The sequence below is a fragment of the Mytilus trossulus genome, chromosome 4, assembly GCF_036588685.1.
Source record: "Mytilus trossulus isolate FHL-02 chromosome 4, PNRI_Mtr1.1.1.hap1, whole genome shotgun sequence".
Lineage (NCBI taxonomy): Eukaryota > Metazoa > Mollusca > Bivalvia > Mytilida > Mytilidae > Mytilus > Mytilus trossulus.
Genome location: NC_086376.1, coordinates 22,195,628 through 22,212,340, shown reverse-complemented (window position 1 = coordinate 22,212,340; position 16,713 = coordinate 22,195,628). Strand labels below are relative to the sequence as shown.

Below are 16,713 nucleotides of genomic sequence, written 5' to 3'. Positions count from 1 at the left end.
CTGCTAATTCTAAAACTATGCAAACCTGTGGATATACTTGGATTTGTTCTTTTTTTAAACCAGACTATCCTATATGAACGTTTCAAATACAACTTAGGAATGTAAAATTCAGCCAGCCCTTGGATCATTATAATGTTCAAAAGTGCATATAAAGTTCTTTCACTTTCTTTTTTTAAGTTCAGTCTATAATACCAAAAATTATGTTCGCCCTTGAACATAGACGTTTGTGAAGTTCTTTTAGGTTCTAACCAATGATCATGCATGGGAATTTCTGAAATTTTGCTAGCCCCGAGAACTTTTGAAATTCAGTTACTAGTAACTGAGATAGATCCCAACAGTACTTGTCTATAAACATTGAAAAGTACTTTTCCTTAAACCATGCTTACATAAGTGTGTACTATAAATAATGTAAGATTCCCTAACCTCAAACTTTATAAATACAGATTCCTATAATAATGGTATCCTTTTACCAATACAACCTACTTACATCCAACCATGAAAATAGTAATGCCCTTTACGTAGATTTTTTTTAAATATTGGATCTTCATGTGAACAATTTTTGTAAGCATGACCTTGTTTAATCTAAACTGATGGTATGTAGCATTCACTGGCTAATAATACATCATGTCAGGAGATCTATACATGAAGTATGATTTTGAACCCTGCTTTAAACTGGACAGAGTCACAACATCAAAATTGCAGAAATGTTTAGTAAATACAACTGATAAACGAGCGACTCTGAAGAATCTGTGTAGCTCACCTGATTCTACTTTGTTATACATCCAACTGCAGTTTTATCTTGGTGTTTATTATAATTTTTCCTCTAAAATGATAACTTAAAGGCTGTGGAATGAAAATATAGACCTATTTGTAAAGGAAAACCATAACTGATTATGCTAGTTGTTGTTAAGAATACTTGCAGAAAAACTACCCAAATTTCTTTTTCAAAACAGTTTATTTGGAAAAAGTATGTATGAAATGAGTTGAGAGTTAATATGATGAAAAATACACATGTAAACAAAATACATTTCTGGTTGTAATAGCTCAATCATCATCACAGTGATACAGAAATCAAAACTTCAACAAATAATTTCATGCAGTAACTTACAAGGAATTGTTACCTTCACATACTTGTGTATAGATATATATATATCTTTAAAAAATCAACAGAATTAATAATAAAACAATTCATTTTATTTACAAATACTTTGAATGTACAACATATGAGAAGGAATTGCAATATTAGAATATTTCACTCGAAACCCTTATTAGTTTTACAATTAAATATTAACTGTTTTACATCATGATGCATACACTAAAACATGAACAACTTGAAAGTCAAGATTTTGTAATTTTTTAAAGAATTAAATCATTTTTTATTGATTCAAACTGGGGTTACTAGTGGGCATGAATGTTTCTGTATGAATCTAATTTCCAAATCGATAAATAGGACAGGAAGATTCGTCTCCCCTGCATGCAATGCATGTGATAAATATCCTATTGACTTCCCATTAGAAATTATTGTTTGACAGATCTGAAGATCAAAGTCTTGTATAGTCTGCAATATTTTACTACAAAATTCAAATCCAGTAAGGGGTGCATAATATTTCAATGCTAAAAGCAAAAAATAAGAAAAATGTCATTTTCACTCTATTTTTCCTTCATACTTGCTGCCATGTTTTTCTTGACAAAGTAGAAGATACCTTTATTTCTTGCATCAATTTTGTAATTTTTATAATCTATATTATCATGTAATTTTAAAAGAAAAGCAAGAATTTCTGGATAAATAACAAATTGTAATACTTCAGTACATATTTCTTTTAGAATTTTATGGCATTTAAATCATGATTGAAATTCAGATATGCAATCAGTAATTCATTTAGATGTGGTGTTTATGACAGGAGTGTTGCATTTCTTTTAGTAATTTAAATATCAAGAAATAAATAGAATAAATAAAACAATGTTTTACATAATAATAGCACTAGTTTACATTTAAAGTATTCATAAACTTAAATTTGTTTGCTTTTAATTTCAATTTCTACTTTATGACAAACACAGCTTCTGCATTTGTTTCCAGTGCTTTTTTTTGGGCACTTTTTAACACTCATGAATTTACAAGAAATGTTTATTAACATATTTCTAATAAAGGAAAGTTGACAACCTTATATGACCTGAAAGTTAAAGATCTTCATGAAGAGATGAAAAAGTTTTTGTTCTAAATTCCAATGGCCAAAGAGGAGGTGCAGGTTAAACACAACTAAATATGGTAATCTTGAGCTTATGCATCTGTTAAGCCTAACCATTGTTTAAACTTGATTTCTTTTATAATTAAAAAGCTTAATTACTTTTCCCCCTTCCTTCTTTATGGCAAAACTGAATAATTCATATTACTAAACCTTCCAAGAACAAGCACTTTTGACTGCATATTAACATGACAACTTTCAAACTTACAAACTGAAAGAAAAAACAAAACACTAAAAAAATGAAGAAAAAAATAATTCATATCCACAGGTATGCTTTTTCCACAGTTAATTGATGGATTTTTCATTCTTTCATACGCAAATCGCAAATGCATAAATATAACAGAAAATAACATCAGATAAAACTTATTATATAAAAAAAATGTTCACTGAAAAATAAAATAACAATATAAAAACAAAGAGAATGTTTTAAGATTTCAAAGAGACAACTATCAAAAAAGTTCACTTAGTATTCAAAAAAAGAAAAAATATTTGTAAATATTAATCCTAATATTTAACACTTTCAGATCAGGTATTTGTTTATTTAATATCATATTGCATGTTACCTTGAAAATATCACGTAACAAAACTGTTTTGAGTAAAACTAAAAAAAATCAAATAAACTTGATCAATTATGATAAAAATAAAAATCTGTAAAAAAGGAATACCCTCTTTAGTTTGGTCATAATATAATAATATCACATGGAAATTAAATATGACATGACTACATGTAAACAACTGAGTATATAAACAGAGTCATAAACAAAATAAAAATTAAATAAAAATTGGTTAAATGCTTCATGGTACAAACTGGAATGTGCATATATATATATAATTTGAGCAAAGGGTGAAGAATGTTGAATATAATGAAGCAAAGATTTTGATTTTGTTAAAACAACACAATATTGTTTTTAGTCCTATTTAAACTGTTATAATACTGTATTCATATTATAATCAATATGTATTTATCTTACACAAAGGTCACTAAATTTTTTCATGGTGACCTCGCTTAAGTAATAAAAAATAAGAAGACAAATTTACCATTGATTCCAAGCTCTTTCTTGAGTACCCAAAACAGTACAATCAAATTCAGACAAACTTTGAAGGGCAATTCTTACTGGTACAAAACTTGGAAAATATTAAATTTAAAGAACTGACTTTAGAAATCCTTTCTAAATAATAGTTATCACTTATAGTTATGACCAGTATGATTTTTAAAAGGACTGGAACCCTGTTAATGTGTGACACATCCAGGAACAGTCAAACAAACAGTGACTAGGAATTGTGGTTAGGAATATAAATGCACATCCAAACATATGAGCGATATCAATGTGCAATACAAATTAATTTTGGCATATATTTTGACATATCAACAACAATGTATGTTTGCATCAGTTGTATAAAATATCACAGAATACATATTTAAAACGCTAGAGTGTCTTCTAATTTATAACAACAGTTATTCGTTCATATTTTTGGTTACAAAATACTGTTGGCCTTGTGTTAAAACATCTGACCAAGGAAGAACTTTGTGTCATATTCATAAATACTATGTCAGCTGCATGCATAATAGTTCTGCAAATGTTGATAGATATACCTTCATAAAAAAAATCACAATTTTCAAATGCCGATACTATGTCTCAACTTAGAGGCATTAATTTATTTGTGTTCCTACTGTTGTTTTGATGATTATCTTTTAATGGTTTTAAAATATATCATAATGAAGATAAGATATAAAAAGAGATGCCATTTTATTTCAATGAAGGTATACCACAACATTTCAACATACAAACAAAACTTGTTATGCCATTTTCAGCCATTGACAAACCTTTTATTTGAAACACTTGCAGACTCTTTTGACACTCTACTTTTCTATATATATGAAGTCATTATTATCATAAATCGATGTCTGACTTGTGTTGATTTGGTGAGTAGAGTGAACCTACACTTGGAACTTGTAACGTGTTTTTCTTTGTAGGTTTTCTAGTTAATGCAGTACTACTTTTAACACTAGCTCGACTTGTTGCACTTGTTGGTCTTGAGGAGCTGAAGAACTGACTCAATGCACTACTTAGTCTACGACCCAAGCTTATAATACTGTTGCCTTTTTGTGAGGTCAGAGCAGCTTCTTCTTCTTGACTTTTTTGTAATTTCGCTAGCTGTGTAATATTACGTAAACTCTTTTGAGTTTTCCAACTTTTCCAAGCACGCTGTAATGTTTTTGCAGCAACATCTTCTTTTTTCTTCATCATAGTACTTGATGTCTTAGTCGTTTTGACTCTAGTTGGGAACGTCTCAGAGAATTTAAGTTCAAGTTCTTTTTTCAATTGCCTAAATTCTTCTGTTTCTTCAACACGCCCTAGCACATGTTTCACAAGGTTCATTAAAATATCTAAACAATGTATTTTATCACCTTCCACTATAGGAAGATCAAACGCTACTAAAGCTATTTCGTTTGGTTTTGGTATCCCTAAAGGTTCTTCAAGATCGGCAACAAAACTAGTTAAATGCTCATATTTTAAAAACTGCGATGCAAGTGGGTCATATTTTTCCCATACAACGTAGAACATATCGAAATCATCTTCTGTAATACCCACCTCTTCCTGCTGGTGAGCTTGATTGAAATTCTCCAAAATAACAGCAATATATGTGTTGATTATAATTAAGAAAATAATTAATATATATGAACACATGAAAAAATAAGCTAGCCATGGTGTACCACAATCACCGTTTTCTTGTTTGTACAAGGTTCCATCTGGACGAGTAATGTATTGATCATCACAATCTGGAGGTTGTATCAACAGAGGTTCTAAAATATCATTCCAACCAGCGGAAGTAGACAGCCTCAATAGTAACACAAAGCTACTGGCAAACGTCTTAAAATTTACTACATCCTCATCGAAAATTCCACCAACAATTTTTATGTTACCGAAACTTGACATTCCAATAATAGCATATATAAACATAATTAAACACAGGAGAGCCCCGATATTTATTAAAGCGGGTAATGAAATTATTAAAGCAAATAAGAGTTTTCTAATTCCTTTAGCTGCTTTAATTAGTCTAAGGACACGTCCAATCCTAAAAACTCTAACGACACGAAGAAGTGTTGGTGAAACGGACAGACTCTCTAATATATCTTCTAGAATGATTGCTGAAATACAAAGATTTGGATAGATTGTAAGTTAATGGTAAAACTGCATACAGGAAATGAAATTAGCAAGACTATGTTCTGCTTGCTTTTACAAACTAAGAACTATTAGGCCAGACAACACTCGAGATTTAAGTCATTAAACAAATTCTCCTCATGTGAAACCAACATGTCGTACAATTTGTATCACTGCTGTAATCATCAGTTCATGAGATGCCAATTTTACTATGGTATTTAGAGGAACTAGAGGATAATAATGCACTCAGCTGGTAGGGGATAGAAATGGAGTTTGGAGGACAGTAACAATATTCACACTATTTGTCTTATTTGTCTCTAAATTTATCTACATCTAAATTCACATTTCACTTCAAACTTCTAACACAAATCTAACATTTGCTTTAAACTTTGTTTTGACTTTAAAAGATTTTTGTTTTCTTTAAAAATCAACTACTTTTCCATCATAAATTTCAGAGTACAGAAACTTTCGTGTAATAGCTTTTTTTTAAAAATATTTTATGATATATGTAAGTATATAATTGAACACAAAGGATATACTAATATCAAAAACAGCATTTGTGAGTTCAAAGCTAGCAAACATTACACTTCTAGAAAGTGAAAACAATATATTATCATCTACTTAATAAAACATCCTACAGTGACAAAGTGGTCTCATCAAAATTAACTGACTTCAAGTCAAATTAGGACTCAGTCAGAATCTACAATATATTACCTGACTCCTGTAGTATTAAAACTGAGAGAAAACTAACAGTATTAAAATAATATTTCACTAGGTACAAATATTAATCCATTTTTCAAAACATTTATTGATGATAATATCTTAAAACTCTTTGAAAACTTTAAATTTAGAATTTATTTTATCTAAAAAACTATTTTTATCAAATAATATGCAAATGAGGAGAATGTATTTCTTGACTGTTATCCCAGTTGTCTGTCCTAAACATATCTGATAAAATATACACAAAATTACAATTACAACTCCAATGACAATATCAGTTTTAGGGTGTCTTCAGTGAAATCTTTATAAACTATCCAATATTGTACTCTAAATTTTTTTCATCCCATGTGATTTTTGTACATAAATAAGGCCAATAGTTTTCTCGTTTGAATTGAAATGCTTTTTTTACTTTTGTCATTTCTGTGTTTTTCATAGCGGTATGGGCTTTGCTCATTCTTGAAGGTGGGTGGTACAGTGAGCTATAGTTGTTAATTTCTGTGTCATTTTGGTCTTTTATGAAGAGTTGTCTCATTGGCAATCATACCACATCTTTTTATATTTAATCATATATCCATTGCAAATAATGTTAAACATACGAGATTACATTTATAAACCAAGAAGGAAGAAAGTACATTTTTGGTCAAATTGGCCCTTATAAAATGTATCAAAAGTTCTATATAATTGGCCCTTATAAAATGTATCAAAAGTTCTATATAATTGGGATAGTTTTAATGCACTTTTCAGAAATTCATAGGGCCAAATAAGCACAAAATCTTACCGTCTCCTTTGCAACATAAAGAACATCTTTTTTTCATTATTATTTTTTTCTATCATTATAATAAATATTCAAGTAATCTAAGGATGAAGTAAAATTAGCATCAGAATGAATGTCTAATGCACATCTACCCCATGTCTCAAATTTTAAAGGTACAGTTAATTTATGTGTCATTTGGTCTTTTGTGGAGAGTTGTCTCATTTGCAATCATACCACATTTTATTTTTTTATAGTTATATCAGTTCTAATCTATAATCTAAATTTATACCTAGTATAGACAGCACAACAACAATAAAATCAAACACATTCCAGGGCTGTCTAAAATAATGAAACCGCAATCCTGTTATCTTGATCGCTGCTTCCAGAGTAAATACTGTTGTGAATATAATATTCATAATTTGTAAGATATCGATGACCATTTCTGACTGTTTGTAATGTTCTATGCCCATTACTATCATGTTCATGAATATTACAACCACTATACAAAGATCAAACTTTGTGCTCACTGCTACATCATAAAATACACCTTGCATTGTGTTCTGAAAAATAAAACACAAAAAATTATGAAAAACAATCATTTCTTACTTGTTCACAATTCAATAGCTATGTTATACCTTAAATATTTTTTCATTCCAAGTTTTCACACAAAAAAAATAAACATTCAATTGGGGTAAATCAGTGATTTTTCTGCGATCTTTCTTTAAGAACAATACTAGGATGTGGTATGATTGTCAACGAGAAGTTACTTAATTAATAAATCAAGGACTTTTTTTTAGATAGCAGAAAATCAAAAGGAAATATAAAACCACCATACAGTTAAATATTTATATAGAGCTTTTCAATAAATTCTTTTACAATTTTTAACAAAGTCGTTCTGTTTCAATGCAAGTAGTTCTTGGTGAAACAAAAACTGATATTTTTACATGTGAAATAAGGCTGATAATTTCACTCTTCAGAGTTTATACAATAGGTGTTGTCAAAATACTATTGAGGAGGTTTCATTCAAACAAATTGATAACGCAAAGAAAAAGATATAGTAACTTCTTTACTACTAAATTTCCCTTAAAAAAGTTAATTGACTTAACAAAAAGAATAACTAATGCAAAAGTTCAAATAAAGAAAAATATTCAACTCTTGACCAAACAACCATGTTAAGTTAAAAATTGTTTGGACACGCATTGAAAGTTTTTCTATTTTTTGCATTATTTGATTAGTTATCTTATACTTCAATGAAAAATTGTGAATACAAATGATAAAAAAAAAAAAAAAAAAATTAAAACATGCAAAATTTTAAGAAAAATCTCTAAAATAACTAAAAAAATGTTGCGAACTTTCCAGTTTTTATCTTAAATATTTCTTCTCGGCTGTTATAAAATAGCAAGATCTTTCTTCTATACATGTTTTTGTTGAAGGACAGATTTCAGCATTTTATATTCTACTGCTACTGAAGTATGAATCTTAAATGATATCTATTTCACTAATATTTTTTATAACATGCTCAGCAGGTCTTATTTGAACACAAAACAAAAATCCAAAATCTGAGATACTATTCCAGTTGTACATTTTATACTACAGACAATAAAGCTAAAACAACACATTGACATGAAAAATTTCAGACATGACGACTATCTAAGTGTGGTCTAATACTCTATCTGGTCTCCATACTTACCATTAGACCAGGACCCTGTAAATTGTATTTGGATCAGGATTTACACACACATTTCATTTTCTAAACATTTTACATGCCCTTTCAAATGCTACATCTAATAACAAAAGCCCAATTATCAAACTGCAGCTGAACTAAATATTTACATCGTGAAAAAAATTACAACTAAATAAAATTGACTGACATAAATGCCAAGCTAATAACGACGAAAAAAACAACTTTATACATTATCTGTCTGATAAATTTAATACCACTAAAACAGAAGCTTAAAATCTGACCTTCAACATAGGCTTTCAAAAAATAATTGATGTTGCAAAAAAATGTTCCTTCTAATTTTTTAAAACATTTGATCACTTTAGGAAATTAATGCAAGTACTGAGAGAGATCAATAATCTTATCACGAATTACATTCCTTGAATAATTTCTGATAAATGACAACAAGCTCCATACCTGTGTTTTTACAGTAACTGTATCTTATGCCCATTTTTAGACCACAAAAGTCTGTGTTCAGGAAAATTGTCAAACCAAAAGACTTTTTTTGGGGGGTTGACCGAAAGCAAACTCATATTTTATGACCACATCAGTCTCGTTGCATTACATTTTTTTGCAACATTACAATATAATGAAAACCGCAATCAACCAATCCACTTCAGTCAAATTCACACATAAAAAAAATCCCTCAATTAGTCACTTAAATAACTTGATTTAATTTTCCCTACCTTTGGTCTTTTAATGGTTTTCTGTGGTTTTTTGTTTCCCAGTTTCTTTAAGGTGTTCATATAGTTACGCTGGGTTGTTGTCAGGAACATATCTAACACATGTCCTTCATACTGAAATGTGGAAGATTGGAAATATATTTAATATATATAATTCTTATCATAAAAGATCATACTAATTCTTGATGGTGTTAATATTCATAGTAAGAGTATTCTACATACTGGATAGCAATATGATATGACAGTTTGAAATAATAATACTCTTAAAAGTATACTCTTCAGTTTCTTTTTGGGCTAAATTTTAAAAGCATATTATGCCTGGAAATTTGACAAAAACTGTCTCTTGTTTATTAAAGCTTTTACTAATGGAATACACAAGAATAAAGTTTACCTGTTTCTTGAGTTCGTTGAAGTTGTCGATGATAACACTTATAATCAGGTTTAATGTGAAGAAAGATCCAAACACAATAAATGCCACGAAGAAAAGATAGTACCATATGTTGGACTCGAACTTAGGTTGTATATCAACCTGAAATATACAAGTTACCAGTATATAATAAACAACAATCTGAAAAACATTCTCTGACTTAGCAAAGAAAAGATAGTACCATATGTTGGACTCGAACTTAGGTTGTATATCAACCTGAAATATACAAGTTACCAGTATATAAAATACAACAATCTGAAAAACATTCTCTGACTTAGCAAAGAAAGTAAATGTCAGTTGATACAGTCTTATTTTAGAGAATTAATCATAACCTGAGAATTTAAAGACAAACTGAAATTTACATTTAAAATATACATGTATACCAAAGCTTATGTTTTAACAGACAGTTACCTAATCTTGTCCAAATCAAATTTCTTTCATATCAATTCATTTCTAAGAAAAACAAGTATATTTACCTGAGTAGCATCTACGGCATCTTCCATCAACTCCATCCAACCTTCAAATGTAGCCTAAAAATAAAATAACAATCGGTTTATCAATTCAGTTTTTTTTTGCGTTAAGCCGTTAATTGTTAAAACCTATTCTACTCAAAACAATTTCAATAATATCATCTGCAGCTTTCAATGACAGTATTTTATTTTAGGACTCACTAAAAGTGTTTCAACAAACAATAAAAAAATTGTGTTATAGTTAGTGGCAAAGTTAATGAGGTTCTTCAGGTATTGCACAGAATTTAGATAAAGTGACATCAGAAACAATGATTTTATAGTATATTTGTAGTCCCAAATTCTAGAAATTGACCCCTCATTTAATTTTCTTTAATTATTTAACTCATCCATGGTTCCAGGAGGTGAAAACCTTTATCCAATTTCAAAGACGATCACACAAAATAAAGGCCCAAGAATTGTTACAAGTTTGGGTATAATAAAAACAATTCCCTCTATTATTTTCTCATTACACAATTGATATGGTATACAACTATATATATAAGCTATACAACTTACCACTTGGAATAAGGACAAGAATCCCTGACCTACATGGTCAAAGTTTATTTTAGAATTAGTCCAATTATAGCCACTAGATATGCAGTGTGATTTATTTGCTATCACCAATGGATCAAATTTCTCGCCATCATTATCCACACATTTAAAAAACTTTCCAGCGAAGAACTGCACACCCATAATACTGAATATTAGCCAGAATACCAGGCAAACAATTATCACATTTATAATGGAAGGTATTGACAACATCAGAGCATTGACAACAATCTGAAAAAAAGGAAAAACAAGTTTTTAAAAGATCAATAATAATCATTTGAAATACCTGAAACAAAATCAAGTTTGAAACAAACAACATATCTTTTTACATTAATGCATGGTTAGAAACAAAATTAGCAGATAACTGTATTGTATTTTAAGCTTGGCCTTTGCCACATAGATTTTTTCTGTCGCAAATTGACTGTACCTTGCAATATGTAACATCACTAAGTAAACAGATATTTGTGATAGTAAAATCTAGTTTAAAATACAATACAGTTATCTCCATTCTAATGCTACATATTAAAATAAATTCTTGTTTAGTAGATATTTTGAATAAAAAATGCCATAATTAAAGAAAATCAGGAAAATAGTTAAATAGTTTTTGGCATCTAAAAAATGTGACATCATAGTCCACACATGATGTGAAACATAAACAATAGACAGATTTATGCTTTTCATATCCTTCTGAATGGTTTAAAATTTTATTGCGAAGCCTATCACAGTTTTCCACAGATTCACCTGCAAGTTACCTGTCCATTTAAACTTTTGTAAGTTCTATTGTCCCATCTAACATATACAACAGGTATTGTTCTCTGTATAGTTTATTCACTGGGACCTTTAAATTTCTTCTAGGAGAAATATATCACTCATTGATTAATTTACCTGAACAAAAAATTGAACTGACAATGCTGGAAATATATGTACAAATAAGTATTTATAAAACTGCATATGATGTTGTATTTATTCAATCAATAACACATTTTCAATTTGTTTGATAGAAACACTGATTTAAAAATTAAAAGTTGATTTCTGATCAAATTTCAACATTTTACCTATTAAAATTTGCTATCTTTTAGTCTGTTCACAAATAAAAACTTAAAATGAAAATGTTTAAATAAAGGTCTTCATAAATGTATTCTTTATAACTGAAGAACCATGAAAACATGCAGATTCTTTGAAACATAAATGCATGCAGTACTTAAAAAAAATCAGAAATAAACTTTTTATAATTAAATCAGTGCTTATATTGAACAGATTGAATATATGTTATTGATATTGAATAAATACTGTATCACATGCAGTTTATGTGAGTTTATACATGTATTTCAAACAACAAAGAAGATATTTTTTTGGTCAAGCAAATTAATCAATGAGTGATAGATTTCTCCTAGAAGAAATTTAAATGTCCAAGTGAATAAACTTCACCAAGAACAATAGCTATTGTATTGATTCAATGGGACAGGTAAACTTGCAAAAGTTTAAATACCTTGGTAGAGAGCAGACGACTCTGTGGAAAACTTACATTTGGTTTGCTATAAATATTGAGAAAAAGAAAATTTTGAGACACAAACAACTGTGACTTTTTTTAATTATTTTTTGAGAAAATACATACCAAAAAATTGAAAATAGTAGCTTTTCTAGTTACAGACTGGTGGAAAGTGTAATTTAACACTTCAAAATATTTGTCAACGTACAATGAAATTTATGGTTTTAAACCAATTATTATAAACTTGCTGTTCTGTGTAACCCAAGGGTCCGTTTTGAAGACTGTACATAGACCTAAAATGCTTTACTTTAACAAATCTTGACTTGGATAGAGAGTTGTCTCATTGTCACTAATACCACAGTCTCATTGTCACTTATACCACATCTTCTTATATATGCACTAGAATTAAACATACCTTCATTCCTTGCCATCTTGAGATAGCTCTGAGTGGACGAAGAGCACGAAGTGTTCTCAGAGATCGGAAAGCAGAAATGTCAGCAGCACCTGCTGCAGCCGCAGCAAAACTGGCCCAAGATATCTGTAAAACATTTAATGTCATTGACAATACAAAATATCAAGTTTTATAATAAGGACTTTTTGTAAGTCAATCTTTTCAGTGTAATTTTGACTGATATTTTAAAATTGTTTTATTCATGTAATTTGACAAAAAAAATATTTGGCTCTTACAATTATTATTGCATCTTATATTTTACAAAAAAAACATTTTATTACACAAGAGATAAATCAAAGATATTTGATTTTGATAGATAAAACTGGCAAATATGAGTTTCAAGACCCTTGTTGCAGAAGTTTTGTTTACATTTTTCTTTCATTTCTTTAAACATTCCTCTGAGTGAATGTGTGCTGAAAGGAGACTGTTAAGTGTACAGTAAATCTTCTCTAAGGTGTTTCAACTGATATACTTACAACAACAATGAGAAAATCTAGAATTGTCCAAAAACTGCTGAAATATGCCTTCATTCCAAGAGCAAACCATTTCATCAACATTTCAATGGTGAACAACACAACAAATATAATATTGATGATATACAGAGCTTGCTCCAGTTCTGGTTTCTCGTACAAATAAATATCTTCAAAAGCCTAAAAAATATGGAGTTTAATCTTAATTTATCTTAATTTTCAGAATATATACATGCATGCACACTCACTACAAGTGATTAAATACTCAAAACAAAGAAATTTATTAAATCACTAAAATGTAATCAATATTCACTGAAAAACTGTCTGATTGAGAAGTAAACTTGCAATAATTCTATAAACAATAGGCACTTTTGTTTTATTTCTAATAAATTAGTTGATGAAAATATGAAGCAATATACAAATAGGTGATGTTGAATGCCAATGTTTGATTAAAATCCTTATGTCCTGCATTTTGAGACATTCACTGTACATAGGACAAAAATGTACTACACATATGTATATTTTTCAGTCTTTTTTTGTCCTTTTTTATATAAAAACTCTTTACTTTACTGATTTAAACATATTTCTTACAATTCCTTTATAAATACTAATATTAGGACACACATTATGTTAAATACAGAAATAAAGTACCGTCCATTGACACATTAACATTAGCACACATATTATGTACAATACCAAAGTAAAGTACCTACCAGTGACATATGTAAAATACCAAAATAAAGCATTGCAATGAGTTAAGTACCTACCAATGACATACTGCTCAAGCCAATACAAATCAAAACAGTAGCTTCAAATACTTTGCTTTCTACAATCATAGTCATCACACGACGGAATTTGTACCATCTTATCCCACAAGTAGTTTGGTCAAAATGTTCCCAGCCCTGACTAAGAAACCTACAACAAAGGAATTCAAGATATTAGCAGAAAGTGTATTAATATGGTCATTATAACTTGAGTAAATAAAAATTAAGGCTATGACTGTTTCCTTTTTCTCATCTATTGTCTTGTGTACAGATTAAGAAGTTTAGAACTCATAACTTTGAAGACCTTGGTATAAAGTTCCAACACAATGCCAATATTTTAATGATATTTATTCTATATCTCTAATTCACAAATTGGTGATTTCTTAGTTCTAAGAAACCTACAACAAAGGAATTCAAGATATTAGCAGAAAGTGTATTAATATGGTCATTATAACTTGAGTAAATAAAAATTAAGGCTATGACTGTTTCCTTTTTCTCATCTATTGTCTTGTGTACAGATTAAGAAGTTTAGAACTCATAACTTTGAAGACCTTGTTATAAAGTTCCAACACAATGCCAATATTTTAATGATATTTATTCTATATCTCTAATTCACAAATTGGTGATTTCTTAGTTCTAGTCTTAAATAGTGAAACAACTAGTAGAAATTAAGCAAATCAAAACACCAATGAAATTTAACAAATAAAGCTGGCATGTCAGTAACTGCTAGTAGTCCTTTGTTAATTTATGTATAATTGTTATTTTGTTGAAGTCTCTTTTATTGCATGTAACATGATGTTCTGGCATCGGTCTAAACTTCTTTTAAACTGAGTTTCACTGTAAATATTCCTAAGTGTTTCTTTATTCTACATTGGATAAAGGTAAAGGGGGAGAGTTGACATCTCATAAAACATGTTTAACCCTGCCTCTTTTATGCTACTGTTACCAGGTTAAGAGCTTCTGGTCTTTGTTAGTGTTGTACGTTTTTCCAATTTAGTTCATGTGAATGTTTTTGGAGTTTAGTATGACAACCATCTTCACTGAACTAGTACACATCATTATTTAGGGGCCAGCTGAAACCTGTCTCCAGGTGTGGGATATTCTTGCTGCGTTGAAGACCAATTGGTGGCCTTCAGCTGTTTTCTGCTCTTTGGTCTTTGATATATTCCCCCCATTTCCATTCTAAATTTCATTTAAATCAGATTGAAGCTTAACATGTTATAACCAATAGCTAGCTTGGTTGGGAAGGCAGATAAACATATCGGAATTCGGGATTTCTGTATCAAGAATCTGAGAACGAATTGTCCATAAGAGCATTAGTGAAAACATATTCCCTATATCAGTCAGATATTAATTTTCAGTTATGAGTAGAATCCATAGCACCAAGGAGGTAAACCATTCCTAATGAAGGTAAAGTCATACAAGTTTTTTGTTACAAATGATGTTATGGTATGTTTTTTTTTTGTTTTTTTTTTACTTAAACATGAAGAACTATTCAAACACACTTTACAAAAATCAAGCAAATACTGAAATCAAAATTTTTTCACACAAAAAAAAAGTGATATAAAGAACTATTTGTATGTGTGGAAGCATGCTGTTATATGGACAAAAACAATTTTATATACATTAAACGTTCATACATTTAATACATAAAAATTAGGAGTATTTTAATTTTTCATCTTTCAGATTTTATAATCTTCCCCCCTTTATACAATCTGATGAGAGACTTATTTTTTAATATATAAAAAAGGTTTGCATAAAGTTTAGGATGTTATCCTGTATATACCAAAAATATTAAGTCTTTTTAATTATTGTTAAATTATTAATTTATTATTGAAATTGATATCCTTAATTCAAATTAATATTCAAATGAAAATAATGTTTTACTTTATCATAGATTTTGTTGTGGTTAATAAAGAAATGAAAAGGTTGCAGATCTTACCTCGTTTCAATTCTATATAAGTTAAAATACAGAAAAAATGTCACATGATAGAAAACAAAGTCACAAAATACACAATGTCATAAAAATCAAGTCCAATTAAAACTATTGAATATATTTTTTTGTGTAAGGACAAACTATTTTACAGAAAGGCTCTGAAAAATGTAGAAGTTTGTCATAAGGAAAAGATTTAATAATTGAGATACTAAGTTATCTCCCCTTTAACATGAAAAGAGCAAATACAGACACAATTATCTCCCTTATGCCAAGTCTCTTTGGAGGGCATGTTAGGTCTCTTAAAATTTAAATATTTGACAGATCTGTTAGAAATAATGTTGAATTGATGGCTAGTAGTTAGATATCTTTAGAAAAATCTTTTTTTCTTTTTTACATTTTCATTAAGACTGCCAATTTTACAATATATATGACATATATGTGAGGTTGCCTGATAGTAAATAATGAAAACTTGAGAAATATATTTGGCCGAGAGCATTCTTACTTTTTTGAGCACATGAGAGGAAAACAATCATTAACAACCACTTCTTTTTTCTCTTCTTCTTTATCTTTCTTTGAATGAGTTGAAGCTTCTTCTCCGAGAGATAGGTCGTCTTCATTTTCAGACTTTGCATCTTTGTTTTTATCATCTTTGTCATCTTTGCTCTTATCCTTGTCTTCTTTCTTAGCTGCAGCATTTTTTGCATCATTAAAGCTGGAATAAGTGTCCCTCTTTGTTTTAAAGGCATCGTCCATGTCTTTTCCTGTAGCTGCATCTTTGTCTTTTACTTTAGCATCCTTAAAGTAAATTCATTTAATAAAAAATTGAAAATTTTT

General features: G+C 29.2%; 1 protein-coding gene across 4 annotated transcripts in view; it reads right to left on the bottom strand.

The window, feature by feature from the left end:
- The window catches only part of LOC134714887 (sodium channel protein 1 brain-like), a 93,459-nt gene that overhangs the window by 7,153 nt on the left and 69,593 nt on the right, over positions 1-16,713 (bottom strand). For 2 of the 4 annotated variants that reach the window (XM_063576567.1, XM_063576566.1), the window contains exons 23-33: positions 16,382-16,674; positions 15,886-15,897; positions 13,947-14,094; positions 13,186-13,359; positions 12,674-12,796; positions 10,737-11,000; positions 10,188-10,241; positions 9,676-9,813; positions 9,288-9,398; positions 7,171-7,441; positions 6,122-6,142 (exon numbers count right to left, since the gene is read on the bottom strand). In XM_063576567.1, coding sequence (XP_063432637.1) covers positions 6,122-6,142; positions 7,171-7,441; positions 9,288-9,398; positions 9,676-9,813; positions 10,188-10,241; positions 10,737-11,000; positions 12,674-12,796; positions 13,186-13,359; positions 13,947-14,094; positions 15,886-15,897; positions 16,382-16,674 — 1,609 coding nt within the window. Of the gene's footprint in view, positions 1-936; positions 5,395-6,121; positions 6,143-7,170; positions 7,442-9,287; positions 9,399-9,675; positions 9,814-10,187; positions 10,242-10,736; positions 11,001-12,673; positions 12,797-13,185; positions 13,360-13,946; positions 14,095-15,885; positions 15,898-16,381; positions 16,675-16,713 lie in introns of those variants that run through there. The other 2 variants (XM_063576569.1, XM_063576570.1) reach the window with 1 other exon arrangement.